This window comes from Lagopus leucura, unplaced genomic scaffold, assembly GCF_019238085.1.
Source record: "Lagopus leucura isolate 7727_CA_CO unplaced genomic scaffold, USGS_WTPT01 Super-Scaffold_100001, whole genome shotgun sequence".
NCBI classification, from domain to species: Eukaryota; Metazoa; Chordata; class Aves; order Galliformes; family Phasianidae; genus Lagopus; species Lagopus leucura.
The window spans coordinates 87,800,154-87,824,513 of record NW_024962262.1 but is presented as its reverse complement, the minus strand read 5'-3'; the positions used below and the strand labels follow the sequence as shown (position 1 = coordinate 87,824,513).

At 40.6% G+C, this 24,360-nt stretch overlaps 1 protein-coding gene across 1 annotated transcript in view; it reads left to right on the top strand.

Moving 5' to 3' along the window:
• The first annotated feature begins 3,976 nt into the window (after positions 1-3,976).
• CRYBG3 (crystallin beta-gamma domain containing 3) overlaps positions 3,977-24,360 on the top strand; it is a 91,192-nt gene continuing 70,808 nt past the window's right edge. The window contains exons 1-2 of the mRNA XM_042866829.1: positions 3,977-4,101; positions 18,409-18,487. Of these exons, the coding sequence (XP_042722763.1) occupies positions 3,977-4,101; positions 18,409-18,487 (204 nt within the window). The remainder of the gene's footprint in view (positions 4,102-18,408; positions 18,488-24,360) is intronic.

The following is a 24,360-nucleotide window of genomic DNA, read 5'->3' as shown; positions in this document are numbered from 1 at the left end:
TCTTGAGTACGAGGGCAAATCTAAATGTTCTGTTGTACTGCTGTTTAACCAGCCAGCTGGCAGAGTCTGATTAAAGATCCCTTGCATTCTTGCTGACTTGGACGTAATATCTTTCTTACACTATTTCTGTTTGCCATGCATATTATTTATTATGTGACACTGTGTGTACTCTTCAGTGAAGAACTAGGTTTTGTTTTTGTTTTGTTCTGTAATGAGATTGAGCTATTTACTGTCAGTTTGGAACAATGTATGAATCCATAAGAAAAAAGTCCTTTTTTTGCTGTTGTTTTTTTTTTTTCTTTTTCCCATCTCTGGTTCTGGAAGTTTAAATGAAGTGGAGAGGAAACTAAGTTGTTCTGTGAAGCTAGATAAATGGGATTCTGTAATATATGCTGCTAAAACTTTTTATGATCCTGTTTGATTGGAATTGGTAGGGATTACTTGGTAGAGAGCAGTCTGATTTCAGTCCTCAAGAGATTTTCACACTGCTTTCTACAAGATGCTAAAAATTCTTCTTCCCTTTGAAGTATACAATGCGCTTGCTGTGATGGTGGTAAGGACTTACTTTTTTTGGTAGATATTTTAATTTTCAAACCTTTTTGAGTAATGTTTTTAAAAGGCCTTGAGATTAAAAAGTATTCTGCATTGTAAAAGCTAGTAAGGTAGGCACAGGGATTGGTGTGTCTCTGACAGTGTTTCTCTGTTAGTGGTTCAAGGAAGCCATGGGGTCCAGGAACTAATTTTTAGAAAGCCGTGAAACACAACTGAAAAAGGCAAATCTGCAAATTGAAAGATGTACTTTTACATATATGTATGCAAATAGCATAAGTATTTACAATATCGGTGATGTGATATTTCAAAGTGTGTAGACTTCTTCAGAAAGGTATATATTCAAAAATCTAATAGGGAAAAGACGCTCCAGGAAGAAAAATGCTGAATAAAGCACAGTGTAGAACTTGCTGGTTCTGTATCTCATGGATTTCCTTTATTCTCATGTAGGACATCTCCTTCTGAAAGCTCTCCTATTCTGTGCTGTTTTCTTTGCTTACATACCATATGTTAGAAGTTGGATGACATTAGATTACCAAAGCACTTATTTTCATCCTCATTGTTCTTGTCAGGCTGATAGTGTATAGCAAGGAAGTGTTATCATAACATAGACCTTGTTAAATGAAATGCTGAATCACTGAGCTCTGGTTAGGGCATGGTATTTTCCAATGGTTAGCATCAGTAAGAGCACAAATGAGTTTCATATTCGTATTCACATAAGTGCAGTTGATATGAGTTTCTATCAGAAATATCTGGAAACCCTTCCAAACAAGCTGTGCTAATTAGAAGAAAGTTCTATGTTCTGTTGGAATTAACAGAAAATGACTTTGGTTCTATTCTAGTGGAGTCTGGTTGTGTAAGATTCACTAAAATGCAAGGTTATCAAATCCTTTTTGCTTCATTCCCAGGCATAGTGAACGTTTACCCTAAAAGAGCTTCTGTAGGTCTTTGTTAATTTTTTTTTTTTTACCTCTACAATTAATTTTCCATTTTAGTACTGCTGCATAATACATGTAAACTTCACAAAGGATTGTGTGGAGAACAAATAGGAGAAGACTTCTGAAAAGCTGGTTTAGGAATTTGAATTAGCATGCTAAACTTTGGCCACAAGTGGCACGGTGTGCAAGCATTCTCCAATATAATAAAGAATACAGCTAGGGCTCTCAGTAACTACTGTTAATACCATGAGCCATTTTCAGCTGTCTTCTGCAGACACCAAGGCGTTTCAGCAATAGCAGCTGCCCATGTGTCACTCTTTCAAACAATTTTCAGCAAATCAAATGGAGGAACAGTGTGTTTGTAGTTAAAGGATCCATATTGCTGGAAGCTGGACAGTGAGTGCATGCTTTACAACAAAAGGTCATAGCTAGATAGGCAGTATAGCCTATAAATCCCTGCTAACATGCTTCATGATAATATTTTTTTCAGCCTAACATCTTTCGAAATTGCAAGGAAATATTACATCCACAGCATGTAATGTATTAATGTATTGTGTCACACTGTGTATTAGAAGCCTTGCCATAATATATTATAAACAGAGGGGAAAAAAGTACAGGAGCGCTCATTATTGCAATTTGTCCAACATAGATGTTTTGTAAGAACCTGGAAAATGGGGTTGCCTATTAATAAGAAGTAGCCAAGATGGACTAAATTTTTTTTTTTTTTTTTTTCCTATTTAATATGTTGTGCTAAAATGTGCTTGCAGGGAAAATGTATGGCTTGGCGACATTAAGACTACATCCCTCCCCTAGTTTTCACTTCAGTCTACCAAACAGATAGAGCCACACAGCCTTGGCTGGGCTGCTGCTTCTCTGCACCCATGTTTCAGCTGTATTTTAGTGGTTCCCTACCTGAGCAATGCAGCATTACCTGCATGTGAGTGCTGCAGAGCAGAAGAGAGCAGTTTCCCTCCACTGACATGGTGTGGGTGCAACTAAGTGCTTTGGCTGCCTCTGAGTGCGTGCAAACCACGTGTCCTGCTGTACTTAACTACATCCTGAGGTGGTTATGAGGATCAATTAATGCTGAAATTATTTGAAGTTACCGGATGCTTTGTAAGTGCTAATTATTTTATTCAGGTTTACTACAGCTAGGGATTAGGTCTGACTTAGGCAAGAGGTGGGGAAGGTGTGAGATGTCTGTGGTGAGGAAGAATCCCAAGTAACAGAGTCACTGGGAGCTGAAGCCTCACTGCATCCTGTTTGTGCAGTTCCATTTAATTGCTTTTAGTAAATTGCCACTCTTTTAGTTCAATTTTGGAGCCTTGATTACTTTTGGTTGTAAAGGGAGTATCTCTTTAAGGTTCCATAGGGAGCCTGTTACATTTTTATGGTTGTGGCCCTGATTGCTGTTTTCCCGAGACTGGGCAGCTGTGTGTAAGTACTCTCAAAATGCGGTGAGTTTTTCTCTATAATTTTCTGTCATGATACATTTCATAGACTTGTACTGGCTTTGGAGCATCCTGGAGAAAATTGTCTGCTCCCTGTCTTGGACACTGATACGAAAAGCACCGCATGAAAAGGCAGGGAGGCGGTCACAAAGACATGCAGACTTGTTCATTGGGATGAGGAGGAAAGCGTGTCTCTGTATTAAAAATTCTGATATCAAGGTCAGTTGGTTTTACAAGTGATTTGCAGACAGTCAGTTGTTAAGGTTCACCACCCTCCTATCTGTAAAATAAGGCTAATATTTCTGTTCATCCCTGGGTTGTTCTAAGGGCAAGGTTGTCCCTAGTGGTAGGAGGAGTTTGATGTTAACTTGAGGAAGGACACAGTCCTCATAGAGGGAGAAAAATCATCTAGACTCCTTCTGGTTGGAAAAGACCCATAAAGTCATCAAGTCTAGCCATTAAATGAAGATGTCAGTGAATAAAAAATCCCTTATTAGGAAGAAATAACTCCCAACAGGCAGGAGAAACACCCTTCCTCCATGTCAGCCACTTTCATGCAGCCGAGGTGGGCATTAACATGGTTGCAGTGCCGTACACTTTGATTTTAATACGAGTGTGGGGCCTGTGTGATATGTGGCACCCCTGAAGCCGAGTGAAGCTGCTTACCGACTTAGCACGCACAGACACGTGCGGCATCTGAAAGTTGGCACAAGTGAAAGCTGCAAACGGGCTGGAGCCGGTGGCTGCAGCGCGGCAGCAGGCTCGCTCGTTCCTCCCGGAGCTCACGCTCGCACGCCAATACCCGCGTAGGACCTTAACGCCCACGGCCCGCTCCTGCCTGTCTGCCTGCGGGGGCAGTAACCGGAGCGCGGCCACCTCGGGCCGGGCCGGGTCGGGCTTGAGGGGTGGCCCCGCCCCTGGGACGGGACGGGCCGCCTCCGCCGGGGCGGAGGGAGGCGTGGGCCGCCGCCTGCCGCCGCGGGGACTCGGTGGCGGGCTGCTGCTGGCGGCGATTCGCGTCCGCTCCCCGGTCCGGCGATGTCCGGCGGGGGCAGTCGGCGGCGGGCCGGTCCCTCCTGGCCCAGCGCCTTCTCCCGCTTCTTCGCTAGGAGCCCCCCGCGCCAGGAGGCGGCGGCGCCCGGGCGGCCGGCGGGCGCGCACAGGTAGGGGCCCGCGCGGCACAGCGAGGTCGGTTCCGCCGTCCCCCCTCGGCCCTGTCCTGCTCGGGGACGTCGCGACACCGGCGGGCTGAGAGGAGGTGGGGCGGAAGGGAGAGGCGGCGGGGCCCGGGAGGGGGGGGGGCGCGGGGCAGGTGGGGCCCGACCTCCCTGCGGGGAACCGGCCCCGGGGGGAGCGGCTCTTTCTGAAGCCGGGAGGCTGTCGGCACCGCTCCTGGCTGCTCAGTCGGTTGATCGGTTGTGGAGATTTGGGGTTCGGCGTGTTCGTTTGTAACGCAGCGCTACTTTGGGATGGTGTGAGGCGAGCCGGATGCGGGTTAGAGTGGACGCTTAGGCTCTGGGTGTGCGGAGGAGTTTCCGTGGGAGCTCAGCTCAGCGAGCATCAGCGCAGCACTGAGCCCTGCCGGCAGGGTGCCCAGCGCTGGGGGTCAGCCGGCGTGCGGCCCCGTCGGCGGGGACTGGAGGCAGCCGGGCTGGGGGCTCTCTTCCTTCACACAGCCCTCACACCCCTCCGCGTTCTCCCGGGCTGCTCTAAATCAAATGGTAATGAAGTATAAATATTAGTGGGGTGTTTAAGGCTCCATGCAAAATATGTGGTTTCTGGTAACCTGGTTGTTAATATTTTATTTTTTTTTTTTTTCCTTTTTAAGTACAGAGAGTACTAACGAGATGAAAAAGTTCTGTAACATCTCGTGCATTTCTTCCTCTTCCTTTTTTTTTCTTTTCTTTTTTTTTTTTTTCCTGCTGGCTGGTTTCTACATGTAGATAGGAAAGAACCACACATAAAGTTTCCTTCTGCTTCTTGCGGAGTCTTATTATTGGTCTGAGTGAATGAGCATGTTTTTGTGGTGAGGAGGTGTCAGCTGGCAAGGCCTCATTTCCTCAGGTGTACGACTTATTCATTTTGCTTTTAGCATGTTGGTTTTAATCGTTTTGAGTCATTCTTGGTTCTGCACATGTTTGTGCCTACACAGGCAAATAAGCAAACTTTAAACAGGTATCTTGGTGGTTCTTTCTCACCAGTAATGAAAAATTGCAGAGTGCATTGTTATGTTATGCTGACTACTGTACGTTCTCTTTTTAGGTGGTCTTGTAAATGGATTGTGAAAGTTTTTAATTTTAGTGTTTTTTTATTGTATCGCAACTGCTCTGTGTTTGACACACCAGCATATTGCTAAAGATCCTCCAGCAGCCTTTCACAAGCACCGATATGTTCATTTCCTGCAAAAAAAAAAATCAGGAGTGATGCTGTTGAACCTCGAGCACCTTCACCACAGAGCAGCATGGCATCACCCCTGGCAGGGTGGTTGAGATGTGGCAGAAAATACAGGCTTGAAAGTGGCTTGGGACATGGAGAGGCAGCAGCGGAGATGTTGCAGAATCACTAAGGTTAGAAAAGACCACTAAGATCAGCCAGTCCAACCACCAGCCTGTTCCCACTGTGCCCACTAACCACGTCCCTCAGTGCCACATCCTCACAGTTCTTGAACATCTCTGTGGACAGTGACTGCACCACCTCCCTGGGCAGCTTGTGCCACTGCCTCAGTGCTATTTCAGAGGAGAAATTTTTCCTCGTATCCAACCTGAATCTTACCTGGCACAACTTGAGGCCATTACCTCTCATCATGCTTCCTCCTCACCAGCTGTGGCTGTGACTAAACAAAAAAGCCCAGTGGTCACCTGAGCGAGGGGAGCAGGGTGATGCCGGTTGGGTGGTTTGTGAGCGAGATATGCTATCTGTGTTGTGTCCTCGTGGTAGACCTGCAGCACGTAACTTGGGGCTGGAACCAGTTATCTTCATGTAAATCACAGTTTCATTTCCTGCAATGAAGAGCCTTGCCTTTCTCGAGCTGTCCCCATGAGGTGTGAGAAGGCTCGGCCTCCTGGCCTTCTGCATGACCTCCCCACACAGGGCAGTCAGTGCCGCAATTCCTCTTGAAGCAAGCAAAATTCCGGCAGCTCAGAGGAGCCCAATTTGGTATGTTGAAGAGCTTTTTTGTTGCGCCAGGCTGCAGGCGGTGCATTCGCCTGGAATGCTGACGCTCTCGTCTTTGGTTTCCACTGACAGCCTTCTCCATAGATTAGCGTAATTGCATACATTAGCAGTGCCAGGCTGAAGTGAGCGGCCCAGGTTGGCTTGGTGTGCTGCTTCGGTGAGCCTTGAGTGCGGAGGAATGGATTGCTGAACAATGGGGGAGCTGGGGCTCCTGTGTGTTTGTTGTTCAGGTGTGGAGGGCAGGAGGCGGATGGGGAATGCGCCTCTTGAGAAGCCTTGTCGGTACATATGCACTGTGGTGATTAATTTCCTGTTGAAACAGTTGGAACGATGCACGTTGGAACCGGATCAAATCAGAATTGTGTAGCATGAAACTTTTCTATCGAGATACTGTACCTGGTGTTGAGTTTCAGAACAGCAGAACTACCAAGGAGAGGGATCAGGAGGTGAAGCGCAGTGGTGTGCAAGGCCATGTATATCTGCAGTGTATTTGCACTGACCTCCAGAGAAATGCATCACGCTTCATGTACCCTGTGCTGAATATGACTTACTTGTAAATTTTGCAAGTGAAGAGATGAGCCCATTATGTCCAAAAGTCATTCTCCACCTGCTCCTTACCACTGGTCTGCACTGGTTGTTTTCCATTTTTAGCAAGTGTCATGGTGGCACAAGGCAGAGGGCATCTGTTATGGACTCAGTCTGCTTTTACACACAAATTAAATAAATGTGAATTTTCCTTCACCTAATGCTTCCCTCTGTCATTGCTACTTGCTATTCTCAATAATAAAAATAGGTATTTGTAACCACAGTGTCTGTTTTGGGGCAGTCTACATCCCAGTGTTTGGAAAATCCTATTTGATTTTCATAATTCTAGCAGGAGTCTGATTTATTCAGTTAGTTATTAATACAGGTTTCTTTAGACTACCTGGATGAAGATATGGCTTTTACAAGACAATCTCTTGCATATTCTTTCAGGGCAGAATAGCTTCCTTTCTTTGGCAATTGTCCTGTTGAAAGTGAACGTGACCTACTCAGTCACCTTATTAACTGGAGGTGTGACGTTTCACCAGTTGCTTTAACCCAGAGCTACCACCAAAATTTTGCATATACTTTGCACTTTATATTGTGTAGCAGATTCATTTTGGGTTTATCTTTTTCCCTCTAAGTGCCATTAGTTGGTCAAATAACTACCAGCACAAGTGGGCCTTTGTTGGGCTTGTCCAGATACTTTTTTCTGTGTCGCTGAAGTGTATCAGAAACATCAAACAGGGAAAAACAACCTTTTATTTGGTTTCAGAGGGCCTTTTTCTCCTTTATTTTTTTCTTAGTCGACATTATTGTTCCGTTCATCCATTAGTTCCTAACTGAGAGCTTTCAGAGGTGGAAGAACGTTGTTTATACTGCCTAAGGAGAGATTAGAGAGTCCCTTTCTTCCTCTGGGCTTGCCAGTCATTGTTCCTGTTTATAAAGCGCATGTATTTTTGTAGTGGTTAAAAAAAAAAATGTATTTGGGAACTACCAGGAATGGATTGAAATGGGAGCAATGCATTTCAAACTTATTCACCCAGCAAGGCTTTGAATGCCCCCTCCCTGGAGGCATTTGAGGCCAGGCTGGATGGGGCTTTGAGCAACCTGGTCTAGTGAGAGGTGGCCCTGCCTATAGCAAGGGGGTGGAATTAGGTGATCTTAAGGGTCCCTTCCAAACTGAATCGTTCTATGATTCTGTTTCTTCTAAACTTGCTACCTCCTGGCTGGTTTTGATTCATATGCTGTTGGCATCTTAGAAGAAATCCATTGTTTGCTGGAAAAAAAAATCTTTTCTCATAAAGACACTCTTCCTTTCAAAAGGCAAAGGGGAATTTTGTAATTGCTATTATTATTAAATTCCAGCTCATTTATGAATGTGCAGCAGAGGTGATGGTTTGTGGAACCAGCAAGGCGAAGACTCCAGTCATTTAGAAGAACTCAAACTTACCAAAGCAAGAACACATTATGTGAAGTTTCTGTTCACTTATGTTTGACCTTTTTTTCCATTTCTTTGTATTCCCTTGATCTTTCTGTTGTGACTGTTATCTCAGAATGATTCAAAACTGTAGCAAAGATCCTGATTCAGCAGATTACCAAAGTGATTGCCTACACTTATAAATAAGTAAATATTCTGTATCATGCTACAGAGGGGCTCCTCATTTGATTTAAATTAGGTGTAGAAGTCAGTGTCTCGTGGGAGCAAGACCAGAAGGAGCAAGCCCAACAGCTGGCCTTGTGATTGTGAGACATTTCCTAGAGGAAATGTTACTGGAACATTAATTATAATGGTAGCACTCCTTAAAAGAAACAAACCTACTTTTTACGTGTTAACAGTGCTGTCTCCTTCCAATTGTGTTTGTAATTATTGTCAGATTTTCAGAGTATCTATGAATCATTGGTTTTAGGGCAGTCTCACAGAGGTGAAAAGTAATCCATCAGCAGGTGAAGAGAAGACTTGCAGGTGGGGAAAAAACAAAACTCAGAAATATAACTGCTGTATTTCTGATTATCAAAACTTCTTACAGAGATGAGAACCCAACCACTTCTGTTTTCTGAAGGTTTTTTGGACTGCGTGCAGTTCAGTGTGTGCTAGTTATACTGTTATGCTTCCAGACAGTAGCAGTGCTACATTGCTTACCCTGTAGGCTTTCCTGAGGATATTACTGTATCTGTTCTTTCTATCTTAATTTTCATTTCTAAAATCACTTGTATTAACTTTACAGTATTATCTAGTATTGCTTTTGAAGGACTTGCTGCGTTTTGCTGGTGACCCCGGTGTCCTCTGCTTGTTTTTCCTTTCCTTTTCTTATTGCCTTCTATTACAAATTTAATTAAACCTCATTTGTCAAGAGGGAAGTAGGTACTCTACTTTTTTAATGTCTTGCATTTTCTTGTTGCTTGTAAGCACCATTGCTGACTTCCAGCCCTTCAAATATGTGCCTTTTGAAAGTAATTGTATAATGACCTCTCTATTCTCTATTAACTCAATAATTTTAACCTTAAATAGTTTCTGAATCTGCTTCTGATACTATACCAGGTCTAATATGTCAGCTGCAAGAAACATTTATTTCATAAGCATGCTGAAAACTTGACTGAACCTCTCAAGCTAGCAAAGACAGAGTAGATTCTATATTAATGTTTGTTACTATGCTTGACAGATGCCAGAAGAAAAACCTTAGTGTAATCTGGTATAATCCTACTGCCCAGTGTTGAAGTAGGTCCTACTCAGAAATGTTTTTCTTTCTTTTCTCTACCTTTTGTATGGCTGTTGAATTCCCTCATGTGTAAAACAGATTAAGTTATTCATCAAGGGCAATCGGGGGCCATCATACTTATTTCACTTAGTTCCAGCCTTTTAAGTTGAAGGGGACTTGTTTGATGTCAAGAAATGGTTTTTGCATTTTTAACATAAATTTTTTCCTAAAATGTGTCATTCAGTACTTTTATAACATCTTTATTTTTCATGGCTTTGTTTGTTGTGGGGTTTTTTTAGTTTGCATTTTGAAAGAGGATTAACAAAATCTCTTCATTTTGTACTGCGCATTCTGTAGCTCGCTTAGTGTATGGGAAGCAGCAATACTAACACAGGGCATGAAGCTGACCTAGCTTTACTATGCATCAGAGCAAAAGCAGTATGTAAACAAGCAGCATAAATAGGTCTGAGAGGAAAATTTGTTTCAGTTTCAGTAAAAACCTCCTAAATTGCTTAATACTCTCTGTAATCACACCAGTTTCCAAGTGGGATTGTTGAATTGAATGTGTTTTATGCTATTCCAGCGCTTATATTGGTTGGTTGATTTTAACACTGCTTTTGCCTGAGTTCCTCCTTCTTCTGCTTCCCTTTTCTTCATCCTTTACCTTTCCGTGGCTTTTGCACCTTTCCTTCCCACTTCCTTTATTTGTTTTAAATAGTTGCTTCGCTTTGCTTTCATGTTCTGATCTCAAACTCACTGGCTTGTTTTTAAAATTTCCATTTATTTTAATGGCTCCTCCCTACATACGTGGCTTACATGTAAGCACAAAAGTAGGAGCCAGGAACTTCACATTTAAATTCCTGTGCAAACACTCCCTCTCTCTTCAAGACAAGCCCTGACAGCCTTGTCAGAAATTGCGGTAAGGCTTTGTCACTGCTGCTACCATTTGGTTTCCCTGACCAGTGTTAGCCTTGGGAACCTTGCTGAGAAGTTGGCTACAATTTATCTTTTTGAAGCTTGTCCAAAAGAGTTGCGTTCTGTTTTGTGGAGGGGTGAGGAGAGAGAAAATAGTTCTGTGGTTGTTGCTGTTTTCTGTTGAAATACTAGCATCTTTATTTTCTCTTACAATGCTGCTGTATTTTGACTGACATTTGATGCAGATGTTTGTATGAATCTTCATTGCTTTCTCCCCAAGCTGGAGATGCATCTTCTTGCCACTGGACTTTTCATTAATGCTTTCCTTTCAATTCATTTAACAGATATTATTCAACATACACGTCAAAGCTTTGACTCTTAAAAATTCTATAAACACTGTTTGCAGATCAGGTTTGGACAGTTCTCTGGGCTTCACAGGACATGGGTGATTACACAGGTGTAATTTTTAGGATCTGGAACAAGGTGTTGGCATTTCAGTTATGCTTTTATGTCTATTCTGTTTGGTTGGATTAAAGGGGAAGGATTGAAAAGTTGATTTATCAAGTCTTCCAGATGAGCTGTGAAGTTAGTAAATGTGATGTTGATCCTGACATCGCTGGAGGATGGGAACTGTCAAACATTTTGTTGATGAGATTGTTTCTTTAGTTGATAAACTGCTGAAGTAGTAACTTCAGACTCTTTAAGGCATCTGGCCTGTTACTGATGCTCCAATTAAAGCATTTACAAATGTAATGGTGGCAGAACAAGCTAAGGGATATGAAGAACTGGATGTGGAAAATAATTTTCTATATCTTTTATGTGAAAAAGTTTAAGTATTTTTGAATCAATCATTGTGACATCTCTACAAGCGGTTTGAAATAAGAGAAGATTGTAGCTTGGGAAGCTTGCAGGTGAGTAGAGTGTATTTTTATGGGCATTTCCATATAGATAGCAATGTTGCAGAAGCAAATGAAGTTGCATTGAAGTGGATAGCAGTCACTGAACAGGAGCTGCCAAAGCAAAATGATGGCTTAGATAGGAAAAGTGATTCTCAGAATCACTCACATACTCAGAATCACTCAGAAGTATGAATGATAAAGTACATGTATTCTGTGGCTGAACTTTAGTTACTAGTGTAGTGAGTCTGGTTAAAGTGTCCATGTTTTATTATGAGAAGGGTGCCAACAAACTGGAAATGGCTCTGAAAAGAGGTCCAGAACAGCTTGATGTCTGGAAAAGCCGCCTCACAGAATAAATTTGAGTAGCTCAATAGCATTTAGTTTGTCTAAGAGTAGGTTTTGAAATGATAGGATTACGGATTTAGGCATGGCTTTGCCTCGAGGTACATAACTGCAAGTGAAATTAGAGTTGTGTGCTTCTCATCACAGCAGACCTGTGAGTTGAGGAAGGTATATGTAGGTTGATCCCATAGAGGAGAGATGAAACTTGACAAGTTTGGACTGGCAAGCCTAAGTTTTAGTAGTGACTTCGTGGATTTAGTAGTAGTAGTAAACATGGAAAGGTGTTATTTACAAATACTGTAGATTTTTCCATTGTTCACTGTTTCTGTTTCTTTTTTTTTTTTTTTTTAATTAAAACTTGGCGTCTTTCAGGAAAATGTTGCAGGTATAACACAGGTGTGCATAGGTAAGATTTTGTGATCTAGATTATTTGGGAGGCCAGCTTCAGTAATCATAATGGTCTGCGTGGCAAGTAGGGCAACTGATGTATATATACAAAATATTACTCAAAGGTCTGAATTTTTAGCAGTCTTCTTACTAATTGCCACTTAGAAGCTGGAACAAAGAAGAAACCAGTACTGGTTAACCTATAGCTTTTTGCAGATGTATTGTAAAAGTTTCATAACTACTACTGGTCTGTTCATGTGGTTTGAGAACCCTGTACTGTGCTGAAAAAACAAGACTTTGGTCTTGTGCATCTATATTTGATAGTATTACTTGACTGGCAGTCTTCTTATTCACATTCTTCAGGGAGGCTCACTCACAGCTTTGGTTTAAGGTACTGGGTGATCATATTTTCTTTGTCAACCTGTGTGTTCTGTAGGTTCTTTCAGAAGGTTACCATTGAACGTGTCGCTATCTTAGCTTTACTTATGTAACTAAGTAAAACTGGAAAGAACTGATGACGTTAAGACCAAATGCAGTGCAGCTTTACAAAGAGGAGTGCTTGTTTTTTTCAGAAAGGGATAAAAGGCAGGGGTCAGAAACTAGAGTCATGTTCCAAAATGCTGAAATAAAGGTTAGAAAGGAAGGACAAAAATTACATTAGCCTATCTGATGACTGTACCTGAGGATGAATTGTATCAACAATACCAAAACAAAGACTCATCATCTTGAGGAAAATGTTAAAGAATGCCTGGAAGGATATATCACAAGCAATATCATTAAACGTGGAGATGTCAAGCTTAGTTAATTAGTGCTGTACCAGTAAGTCCAAAAGTAGCAGCTTAGGGTTGCTTGGTATCCTACAATGCCTTTCAGGTTAGGAGTTCTAATACAGTGATAAGTCCTCTCATGAAATGGCTACTGTTTTTGTGCTGATGTGAAAAGGAGCCCAGCTAAAAATGGGCAGTATTAACTTAATGCAGTGTCAAGGAGGGTTTGGCTGTGTGGGGAATCATTTGTTCCTGGAGAGAGGTAAAATGGTAGTGCTCTCGCCTCTCTGGCAACATCTTTTTATATCTTGGCTTCATAAGAAGTAAATTCTGGACCCACTGTGTTGGAAGTGACTTCTGTTTGTAGAGTTGGAGTATTCCCTGGTGGGAGCAAGAGGCAAAGACAGCATCTATAAGTATTGTCATGATATTGCTTGAGTTGAGCGTTATCCAGCTGTCCCAGTTTCCTTTAGGGGTTGCCCGTTAATTTCCTCATTCTTAAACAGGAATCCGTAGCAGGTACCTTGTAAAAGGAAGGTAAAATGCCACAGTAGTTAGCTTCAGTTTAATAAGCTTTGCATCTGGTCAGCCTTATCACAGCGCACACGCTTGTGCTTCATTGCACTTTCATACTGCCTGTAGCTTTTTTTATCTAACACAACATGTTCACAATCTGCTGTGTGCATAATATGGGTGAGGTTAGCTAATAGAGGAAGAGAGGGTGGGCTTTTAATTTGCAAGTTCCCAGGGATTGTTGTGAAGAACAAAGCTGGAGGAAGCAGACTCCTGGTGCTGCACAGAGGTGCTGCGAGGGCCTTTTGAACATGTAATTGTTTATAATTGTCTTGTTCTGTTTTTAGAGACAGTTGGAAAATATTTCACAAACCATGTACTTAAATTTGCTCCCTTCAGCTCTTTCTTTTTTGACTCCTAGCCCTGTTATGTGTTAACTGGATTTGAATACTTGTCTACTTTTCTGTGTTTTGTGTGAGCAACCTTACCATATATGTACCAGGATATAAACATTTTTCTTACCTATAAAAGTCTGTGACCTTTCCTATGTAAGTGTTATGATTAAAAACTTGGACCAAAATCTGCTTCTGATTCAGACGCCACCTGTCCTGGTATTACAGAAAGGTCAGAACAGATTTGCAACAGCAGATGAACAAAAAGCATTAGAAAATCACACAAAGAGAAGTTTGTGCAAAACGTACAGAATGGGATCTATTTTAACTTGTATTTAATCTCAAATATTTAGAGAAGTGCCACTGATCAGGATGCATTCTGGCAAGATAGTTGGGAAAAGCAGCAAGACAGAGGAAGAAATCCCTCAGCCTTCACTGAAGATTAACCCATCTGTGTCAGATGCACCAACAAATGATGGGCAAAACCATGGCAGGCAGAAATAGCATAGGAGGGCAGTAGATTACTTGAGAAGTAGCCAAAAATCTTAGATTCTAATCTTAACAGTATCTTTATTACTCACGACAATTATTTTTATGCCTTCTTTTAATTATTGTTTATAAACTGAAAGTAGTAACTGCTAAAAAAAGCAGTTGCAACCATCTGTGAGTGACAGCCTGTATAGGTAGGAAGTCCATGAAAGCACCATGGAGGAACAGAGATGCTTTCTTTGGTCTCGGGATCACACTGTGCTCCTTCACATCCCAAAAGTGAGTACGAAGTAGACCCCAGACTTGTGCAAGGAGTCCAGGCAGATGTGAAGGCTGTTAGAGCAGTGGGTGTCAGCAGGGAGAGCGGTATCCTGAGCTGGCCTCACCACCTGTGAGGAAGTTGTGACCCTCTTGTCACAAGATCCCTTTATAGGAAGGGCAGGAGAACCTCTGTGGGGCTGGACGACAAGTTACAAGGCTGTTTGGTTTTAAGAGCTTCTAGGCCTAATTCTTGGCAAACAAATCTATGGTCTCTCTTAGTGTGCTATCACACTGGCTGTATAATAACAGCACTTTGGGAAGTGTAGGATTGTAGACTCGTGAAATTCATCTTTGGTTGAGAAGTGGAAGTGCTGCAGCTCTGAGAGCTGGCTGGCTGATTTAGCAAAGTGATGTGGGTAGCTAACCTCAAACCTAACTTCCAAGCTGCTGAGCAGGGGGTACTATGCTTGCTACCTGGTGTGGCCAAGCACTCCAAAAAAGCACTGCCTCAGAGAAGTTTGAGGCAACCATGAAACCTTACGGAGGTGAACTGTTAATGCAGATGCAAACCAAATGTGCGTAGGGTGAGCCTGTCCATACAGTCAGTCTGTAGTTTTCAGTTCTTAGCAAAGGCATAACAATTCAGTGATATAATAGCACATAGTTAATAAGTTAACATTTATAACAATTTTAAATATCAGAGATTGTCCTATAAAAAAATAAAAGTATAAACCACTCTAGAATACAGTTCTTGGAAGTATTACATCTTGCAACTAATGGTAGCCTTGCGTGAGTATACTGAAGAAATTGGAAGAATGGATCATTTTTAGCATAAATAAAGTTTGTCTTATTTACCAATAAATATTAAATGATAGCATCCACAATTACAAGTGTGTTCACTGCATCTCTGAGTTTAAACTCGTATGAGCAGCACTGGCTTGTGTTGCAGTGTGAGAATATATATGGCATAATTACTCTAGCTTCACTGGGAGGGACTTAAGCATGGAAGCATAGAGTTTTGAATGGGCCCATACACTTTACTGTAGGAATATTCTTGCCTCTTATTCCAAAAACTCAAGAGCCTTTTTTTTGTTGTTGTTTTTCTCCCAGCAAAGTGAGCTTTTGTGCTGTAAACACCATCCATTTGGTACAAGTCACTTTGTTTCAGTGGAAGATCCACACACAGCAGGACAGACAGCAGAGCACAAGTCTTATGGGGAGCAGCTGAGGGAGCTGGGATTGTTTGGTCTGGAGAAGAGGAGGCTCAGGGAACACCTTATCTCTCTACAGCTGCTGAAAGGAGGCTGTGACGAGGTGTGGGTTGGCCTCTTCTCTCAGGTAACAGCAATTGGATGAGAGGGAGTGGTTTCAGGTTGGATATTAAGAAAAATTTCTTCTCAGAAAGAGTGCTGAGGCAGTGGCACAGGCTGCCCAGGGCGGCAGTGGAATCGCTGTCCCTGGAGGTGTTCAAGAGCTGTGTGATGTGGCACTGAAGAACATGGTTAGTGGGCATGGGTCAGCAGTTGGACTAGGTCTTTTCCAACCTTAATCATACTACAAAAACTGAGCCTTACCTGAGAGCACAAGGTGACCAGAGGTAGTCCTACCTGTGATGTGAGCTTCAGGAGCATGTGCTGCTGGCACCTGCCTGCTATGCAGTAGAATCACTGGCTGAGCTTCCAGGTGTGGAGACTTCTGCTTCTTCCTCATGTTTATCTAAGACCGTGGTGCTGCTGGAGTCCTGCTGAGCTGGGTTGGGGGTGGGAAAGGGTAGCTGAGGTTGAGGAAGAAGGTGTGGAAACTTCTGAAGCTTGCTCTGCTGACAAAGTCAACATGGGGGAACTACACCCTAAGGCAAAAGATTCAGGAATGCAGAAACGCTAGAATATTGAAGGGGTGCTTGGAATTTCTTCCAAGTTTATGTTTTTTTAATACTGGAAAGTAAAGTCTTGAGTTTTTTTTTTATTAGTTGATTTTAAGATGCTTATGTGCTGAACTGTATTCTTTCAGTTTTTATGTGTCCTTTGGATATTCATAGAAAGCAGTGTGAGCCTGGCCAGTGAGGAGAAGGTAGTATGGGGATGTATTTCAGATACAAAACAAAAAGTAGGAAAATGCTGAAAGGATTAGGGGGGAAAAAACAATCAGAACATGAAGGAAGAATATGAGCAAAGCGAAGTGCTAAAAGAACTAGATATAAATGATCTCTGTTGGTAATACTTAACAGAAATGATGATCTGAAGTTTTTTTCTGCAGTGCAGTTCCTTAGATAGTGATATCCTGAAGGCAAGAAGAGTGCCTAGTGGAAATCGGACTTGTTCTTCTGCTTGTAGTATGGAGAACTTCTGTACTGAGTGAGGCGTATTGGCATCAGGAAAAGCTGTGCAGATCCAAGAAGGTTTTTTAATTCTCTTTTGAAGGGTGGTGGGAGAAAATAGGTTACATATGTAATTTGTACTTTAGAGCATTTTTCTAGTGTGCCAGGCTGCTCAGAAGTGTTGGAGATATCTCCTTCACAAAATAGATAAACAGCGCAAGAAATTAATAGAAGAGAATAGTAATTTATTTGCTCTGTGTTATAAGGAGGCAAATAAAGACAGAACTTTCTGTGTGCTCTCCCTGAAAAAGTATCTTAATGTTTTGGAATGCATTACGAAAGATTACCGGAGGTGCTCTGGAAGTACATGGCTCTATAATGAAGAGGATCTATAAAAGACAGGAAAGGGCTTTTCTGTTTTGAAGCAGATCAGAAAGATCTTAACCTTAGCAGTGAGAGCATTCTGTTCTCATTTTGGCTCAGGGAAGCTTGACCCTTAGCAGCTTGTAGGGAAACCATCATGTTTTCGGACTTTATTTTCTATTTTGTGTGAATGTTAGTGTATGTTTAGCTGCAATGCCTAATGCACAATTGGAATAAAACCTTTCTTTTCAGAAGTTCTACTGTGTCATGCTTAACTGTGGCTTCATAGTCAGTGGTAACGGGGGTTCTAGTCTACATCCAAATCCTGACAGAATTCAATAAAATGCAAATAATGTGTTTTATTTAAATAGTTTTCTGCTTATCTCTTCATACAAATAAAAACATAACGGCTTGTCATTTATAAATAGCAAAGCTAAATTTCTAAAATTAACAAAGAAGGCTGTTTGAAGTGGTTATCGCTTCACTGTAAAACTGAACATTTCTCACGTGCTGTATTGATATGATAGGCAATGCAGGAAATGATCTGTCATTAACATCCTCAAATGTTTTCCTTTATATGGTTTTCTTTGTAGTTGCATGTAGCTTAAAGGTTTTTATTAAAATGTTTGCTGCTGGACTGTACTTAAGGATGACTGTAAGAATTGGGGCAAAACAAATGTTCCCCTCGTTCCAGAGATGGGATTCTGAAGAATGTTTTGATCAAGGTAAACTGGCTATAAGGACATATGAGACTTTGGACTACTGACATTTATAATGGACAGTGAGTGTTGCCTTGGTAATTATAACACGCCTAATGTCAACTTTCTAAAATTTCTTCTTAATTTGCTTGCAAACCCCATTAGGTATGTTCATTGTTCAGTAGTTTCGATAAATCTGATGGCTGTGATTTGTGATGATTCCATCTGCCCTGAGCACACTCCATTTGACTGCAATCCTTAGTGTAAGGACTGAAGTACTGTGAATGCCTTCAAGCTGCACGTTAGTTGTTGTTATGCCAAGGAATGCTGCAGTGGGCAAGTCATCAACTATGCCATTATTTTCTTTTCCAGAAAAAAAGTAACACATATACACATGAAGTTGGGGTTTTTTTGGTGTGTTTTTGTTGTTGGTTTTTTTTTTGTTTTTTTTTCAGTTGGAGGATAGCCTTAGGTACACTATCTGCCATTTCTGTATGCTTGAGTTATGAATATGTCAGTATGATGTGAAATAGATACTTTGCTTTCATCCTAAGCTTTTTGGGGCATGGCTTTTTCAGTTGCAGCGTATGCAGAATATGGGCTATGTGTTGGAAAACATGTTTTTTGTCCTTTTAAGTCAATGCTCTTTTGTATTTAAATTGAATCTATTGGCTTTCGAGTACAATTGAATAATTCAAGTCCTCAGTGTTGCAAAATATCTTTGTTTTTCAGTTCTGAAAACAAAGGGAGCGAAGCCATAAATTTAAAGAGCAACCAAAAGGAAAATACAACTCTTCCTGCACTTTTGAAGGTATGATTTTTATTTACTAATACTGAATTGAGCTAAGCCTGCCTCATTTGCTTGTGGTTCTTTTCTGTGTTTTGAGCTTGGAGGTATTCATGCTCTGTGAAGTACCACATGGTTGCCGTATTCTGGGTTAGGATCCATTATGCTAGGGTGTGCATATGAAAAAAGAGATTGTCCATACTTCATGTTACGGAAACATAGTTCATGTATTTACTTACATGAAAGAAGTGAAGTCTAGTGCCTATTCTGCGTGCAGTCAGCCAGTTAAGGAGGAAGTTATCAAATGATGGTTTCAGGCCTTCCCCTAAAGTACTGTTTCTGTATAATTCATGAGTATCTAACCAGCAAGTGTTTTCTTGATGTTTCACTGTTTGCCAGCCAGAGCGTTCTAAGATCTTTCTGCTGAAATACTTGCACATTGCCTATTCTTCACTAGTGTTACCCATGTTAATCATGCTTGTCTTATCCTGTAAGCATTCTACTGCAAAAACAGACATGTTTCCATGTGATCAGAGTTTTCTCTTGTGAGTCATTTGACACAAAGTGGTAGCTGCCCATAAAGTTGTGTTCAGATTTAGTAAAATATGATAAATAGTTACCTAGGAGAATGGGGCCTGGTGATACAACCCTCTTCCAAATAGTTGCTGTAACATCATCCCCTGTGGAGTAGTTCTAGCAGTTCATTCACTCTAACCACTTCCTTTTGTTCTTGTTCCTAGTCTTAGTAGCAGTGTAATACAGATAACTTGTGACAGTTTTCCCAAAAGGACCTTGACTAGTCCTCCAAACTCCTCTGTGGATATAGTAGACTTCTTCACAGGTGAATCAGAGGTTTTCATCCTGTATTACCTTGACTAAGCACTAAAAGTATACATGGAAGTGGTCTTCTTCCTGTGTGTCGTGCAGTCACTGGATAGTTTCTTCAGTATCTAGGGACTATTTGGCTGAGTTTTGGCAAAGGACAAGAGGCATTTTTTCTTTCTTTTTTGTCTCACCATTGAAACTTTTTATGTGCCAGGATGTTATTATCAATAGTCATTTGATCACTTTGTAAAAAATGTGATTGAAATATATTTACTACATTAGTTTATTGCCAGAATGTACACCACGGCCTGCTACTGTTTATTTACAGATTTTATTTGGCTTCATTTCCTTGAAATGGAGCTGTAAACAGTGTAAAAGCTCCATTTGAATTATGTGATTGTTGAACACGCGGCTGCGTGGTTGTAAACAGGTTTTGGATTTCATGTTGTCTTTTCTAATTATCTGCATTACATAGTGTCCAGTGTTATCTTTAGCCTCGCTTTTAGCACTACAGGGACTTTGTTTTTGAAGGGAATATTGCAATTATGTTTCCTGTACAAGTCCATGAGTAGATCCTTTTTGTTTTTGGCAATATCCTTAAAACAGAGATTTACAAATAGAACATAGGTCTACTAATTGAACAAATGCAACAAGTGTAGTGAGCTGCATGCTGTTAAATGCCTACTTAGTATAGCTTTGAAGAAATCACACAGCACTTTTGCTGGTCGTGCTTGTGCCACAGGTCTGACCTGGACTTCTGTGGTATTACTATACTGTAGTTACAGCATCAGTGACTGGTGCTTGGGTTACTTCCATGGCAGTGAGTAATTTCAATTCCTGACTAGCCCTACATGGGTTTCTCAACCATCCGAGGCTTTGCTTTGGCAGTGTAGGCAGATGGACTTGCCTGACAGTCATCCCCAGACATCCTTCCTCTAACAGTGCCTGGAAGAAAAAGCATGTTGTCCTGTCATTGATCAGGAAAGAGTTCTTAAGCAACTCAGCATAAGAACTGTCCTGTGAGCTTTGCGAAGCAGTTGCGAAAGTTTGAGAAAGGATGTACAGATATGATCTACCAAATGTATAATTTAGGCTTCAGCATTTTGATAGTATTAAATATTTTATGATTTAGCCCAAAGGCTAAAGCCTGGATCATAATTGCCTCAACTGACTAGAAACAGAGATTCTCAGTCTTCAGAGATAACAGACGCAGAAAGTACACCTCTACCCCAAGGTGAGAGCTCTGTATCTGCCGTACCTGATGCAAGTTTGTCTGACTTGTTCTCAAAGACCTCCAGGGATGGAGATCCCTAAGATCTCTACAACTTTGTAATCAGACAACTGTTCCACTGATTTCTTAAAGCTTGTAATTAGGAAGTCTTTTCTTAGTGTCCAATCTAGAGCTTCCTTGCTACAAATTAAACCTTTTGCTAGTTGTCCTGTGATAAATACTCCCGCACACTGTGAACATTGAGAAGAGATTATTCAGAAACTCTGCATTTTCACATTAATTTTATTTCGTGTTAGAGATGTCTGTATTTAAATGGTAGATAAACTATTTAAATTTTATGTAATGACTCCAATTATGTGAGAAGATGAAGCCAGATTCTTTTTGGAGCTGCAATTAGCAAGAAAGAGGCAACACATGCAGCTTGGATCATGGGGAGTTCCATTTAGCTATGAGGATATATTTATTTCTCCCTTTGCTATAAGAGTGGTCAAATATTGACAGAGGTTGTGCAAGAGCATTGTGGAATCTTTCTCAGTGTTCACAATTCAAAACTCAGCAGTTCCTTGAACTTAGTGAATCCATGTAGCTGTTCTTACTGAATGTCCATAACTCTGACTTTGTCATTAGTTTTAAATTCTACATAAAGAAATCAAAACTAAGCCAAATGTCATAGTTGATCGCGTACTTCCTTTAGCATCATTTTGTTTCATATTGTTTTTATTTCACATGTTATATTATGTAAGTAATGTCTGCATGCTTGCTGAATGCCCTCGTTGTAGAACCAGTAGAAATGAAAGAAATGATTCTTCGACTTTTGGGAGCCAAGGAAGCTGGAATATTACTGCCAACCATGATTTTTTTAAAAACTGAGCTACTTTTAAAAAATGTAGCTGTTGCTGCCCTCAGAAACAAATAAAAAGCAAACCTTTTTTTTTGGAGCTTATATGATCAGGATTTCTCCTGTGGAATCCAACAGCAAATCTTTTGCACTTTGACAAATGTTTAGACTTTCTTTGGAATGAGATGTTATAGGAGAGTGCATAGAATATTCTGTTTGCCCACGACACCTAGTTAAAGTAATGGTATTATCAGTTGTATGTGTTTGGGAAGACATTTCAAAATCATGCTATCTAGTGTCCCAGTAAGTTCTTTTGTCATACTGGAGGTTTTTAGAAAAGATGAACCTGAAACATGCTTCCTTCTCTACTACTCAGTTCTTTGAAGGTTGTGAGCAGCTTCATTTCAGGGTGGATGAAAATACAATGGGCTTAAGCCTTGCTGAGTCTGATGCATAGAACCACTGAGGAGACAGATGGGGAAGAGAGCAATGCCAGAAGCTATAGCCTGCCATTAGAATTTAAGTGTGTGGGGAAATCACTCTGTCTTACCCTGTTCCCAGTGTACTGCCTACTTGTAGGTGCTTTTTTTTTTTTTTTTTTTTTTTCCACACAGAAAAGGTGAATTTGATCTTTTTTTAATTTATTTTTGAATATCAGGAAATTATCAAGTGAAAGAGTAAAAATCATTTCATGATTGTAAAAGAATTTTAATTAAAAGGCAGTAAATGGAAGAGTAGTTCTGGGACAGTGTAAGGAGAAGAAAAGAAAAAAGACCATTTAAATCCATTCTTTGTGGCTTATACTAGACCTAATCATAATTAGGAGATGTGTCTATATTTATATATTGAGAAGTGAGTGCCAGTTCTTACTCTTTAATCAGAGCTTTAAAGTAATTTCAGGAAAAAATTCAGAGAGGAGAATTTTTGAAGTAAATTCAAATTGTATGAACAGAGTTTCTTAAATTATAACATACACTTTCTCATTCTAGAGGCTTTTCCTGAGTTAGAATTCACCATGAAGGTGACCTAGCAGAAACTTTATTTAAAACTGATCCTCTTTTTTCTCTTGGTTTTTATTTGATGCCTTTGTGCTTACTACCTTCCTTTTTGTTCACTCGTTAGGAAAGGTGTGCGAATATTTCCTTAGATTTTATGTGAATGCCAGAGTTTCAGAGCATCTTTGTTTCATCTTTACTTTCATCATCTGACAACTGAAATGTGTTAAGGTTCCCTCGGTGTTTGAAAAATTCAAATGAATAAACAAATTTTAAAAGTCCCAGTGCTGAACTTTTAACAAAGGCCATCACTCTTCCAAATGTTAAATTAAACAGTCATTGTTTAAGTAGATGTATTTTTAAAAAAAATGCATAACTTACACAGTTTTAACCAAAAAGTCCCTCCTGTTGTTTACCTTTTACATCTAATTTTGCCATGATTTCATTAATTTTCTGATTACTCTTTTAGTGTTTACATGACTTGATTTTTATTTTTTTTTTTCATGTTAAAACAAGCAGAGAAAGAGAGGATGTGGAAGAAGAACTTGACAGTATTAAAAAGTGAAAAGGTCCAGAGGCTCAAAGCATCAGTTATTTGTGGAAATACAGAACCCAGATTAAGTTGAAGCCCCAAAACTTCCAGAGCTGTCTTTGGTTTTTGTGGTTTTTTTTTTTTTTTTTTTTTTTTGTTGTTGTTGTTTTTGTTTGTTTTTTTTTTTGTTTTTGCTTTTTCCTGATTTATTTAGTTAGGACAAGCAGTTTTTTTTTTTTGCAATGATAAAGATCCCTTGCATCATGTCCAACTCCACTTTAATTACTGGTATAATGAAAACAAAAACAAACCCAATGCTTTGTGTCAGAGTTGTTTCTAAATCTATTTTTCTCATGAACACTAGCAACAGAAGACTCTTAGGAGATCTTTTTATTGTGTGTTTCACTGCCTAATAGTACCTTTTCCTGATATTTTTTTTTTCTTAATGCTGTGGCAGTTTGTTCAAGCGAGTCTTGTATTTAATCTCTCCCATTACATCCAGTCCTTTTTCATCGGGTTTGCAATAGATAAAGTAGAGACAGTTGACATTAATTGTGTCTGGAAAAGAGGAGGCTCAGGGAATAACTTACCACTCTCTACAACTTAGGTTGTGGGTGGTGAGTTGGAGTCAGTTTCTTTTCCCATGTAACTAGAGATAGGATGAGAAGAAATGGTCTCAAGTTGTGCCAGGGGACATTCAGGTTGGATATTAGGAAATGTTTCTTCCCAAATAGAGCAATCAGGTACTGGAAGTGGTGGAGTCACCGTACCTGGAGTTGGTCTAGAAACATTTAGATGCTGTACTGAGGGACGTGGTTCATGGGGAGATATTGGTGGTAGGTGTGTGGTTGGACTAAATGATCTTGGAAGGCTTTTCCAACCTTGGTGATTCTATGATTCCTGTTGTTTGAGAGTGCCTAACATCTTTGCCTCATGCTAGTTGAAAATAACATGCACTTACATTATATATGGCTTAGTGTGTCCCACTCATTGCAAATCAAGTGGAAGATTACAGTAAAGATGCTACACCCACCCAGAGAAGGGAAATCTGCTGAAAAACATGTAGCAGAGAGTCCTCATGGGAATGTACTAATCTGTCAGTAAACTGGGCTATCTCCATGTGGATTTTGTTTAGTGTACAAGATTTGTGTGTGGTAGAGCTGTTGAGATCAAATGAAATGCTCAGAAATTGTGAAGTGAAATATGGCCATGTAGCTATGTTGAAAAGTCAAAGCTAGGCCCAGGATCATTGTTAATTTTCCAAAACAGCCAGCATTTTAATCTGACACTACTACTTCTGTACACTACTGAAGAGAAATTCTGGAGTCGTGCTGCTACCACTTCTTGAATGAGCAAATTGTTGGGGTTAAATTACTGGATTAGGATGCTTGAATGTGAATCCTGATGACCGTCTGTCTTCTCTCACAACAGTGCTGTGATAAAATGAGGTGGTTAAAGTGTGGAGGTGCATCCGGT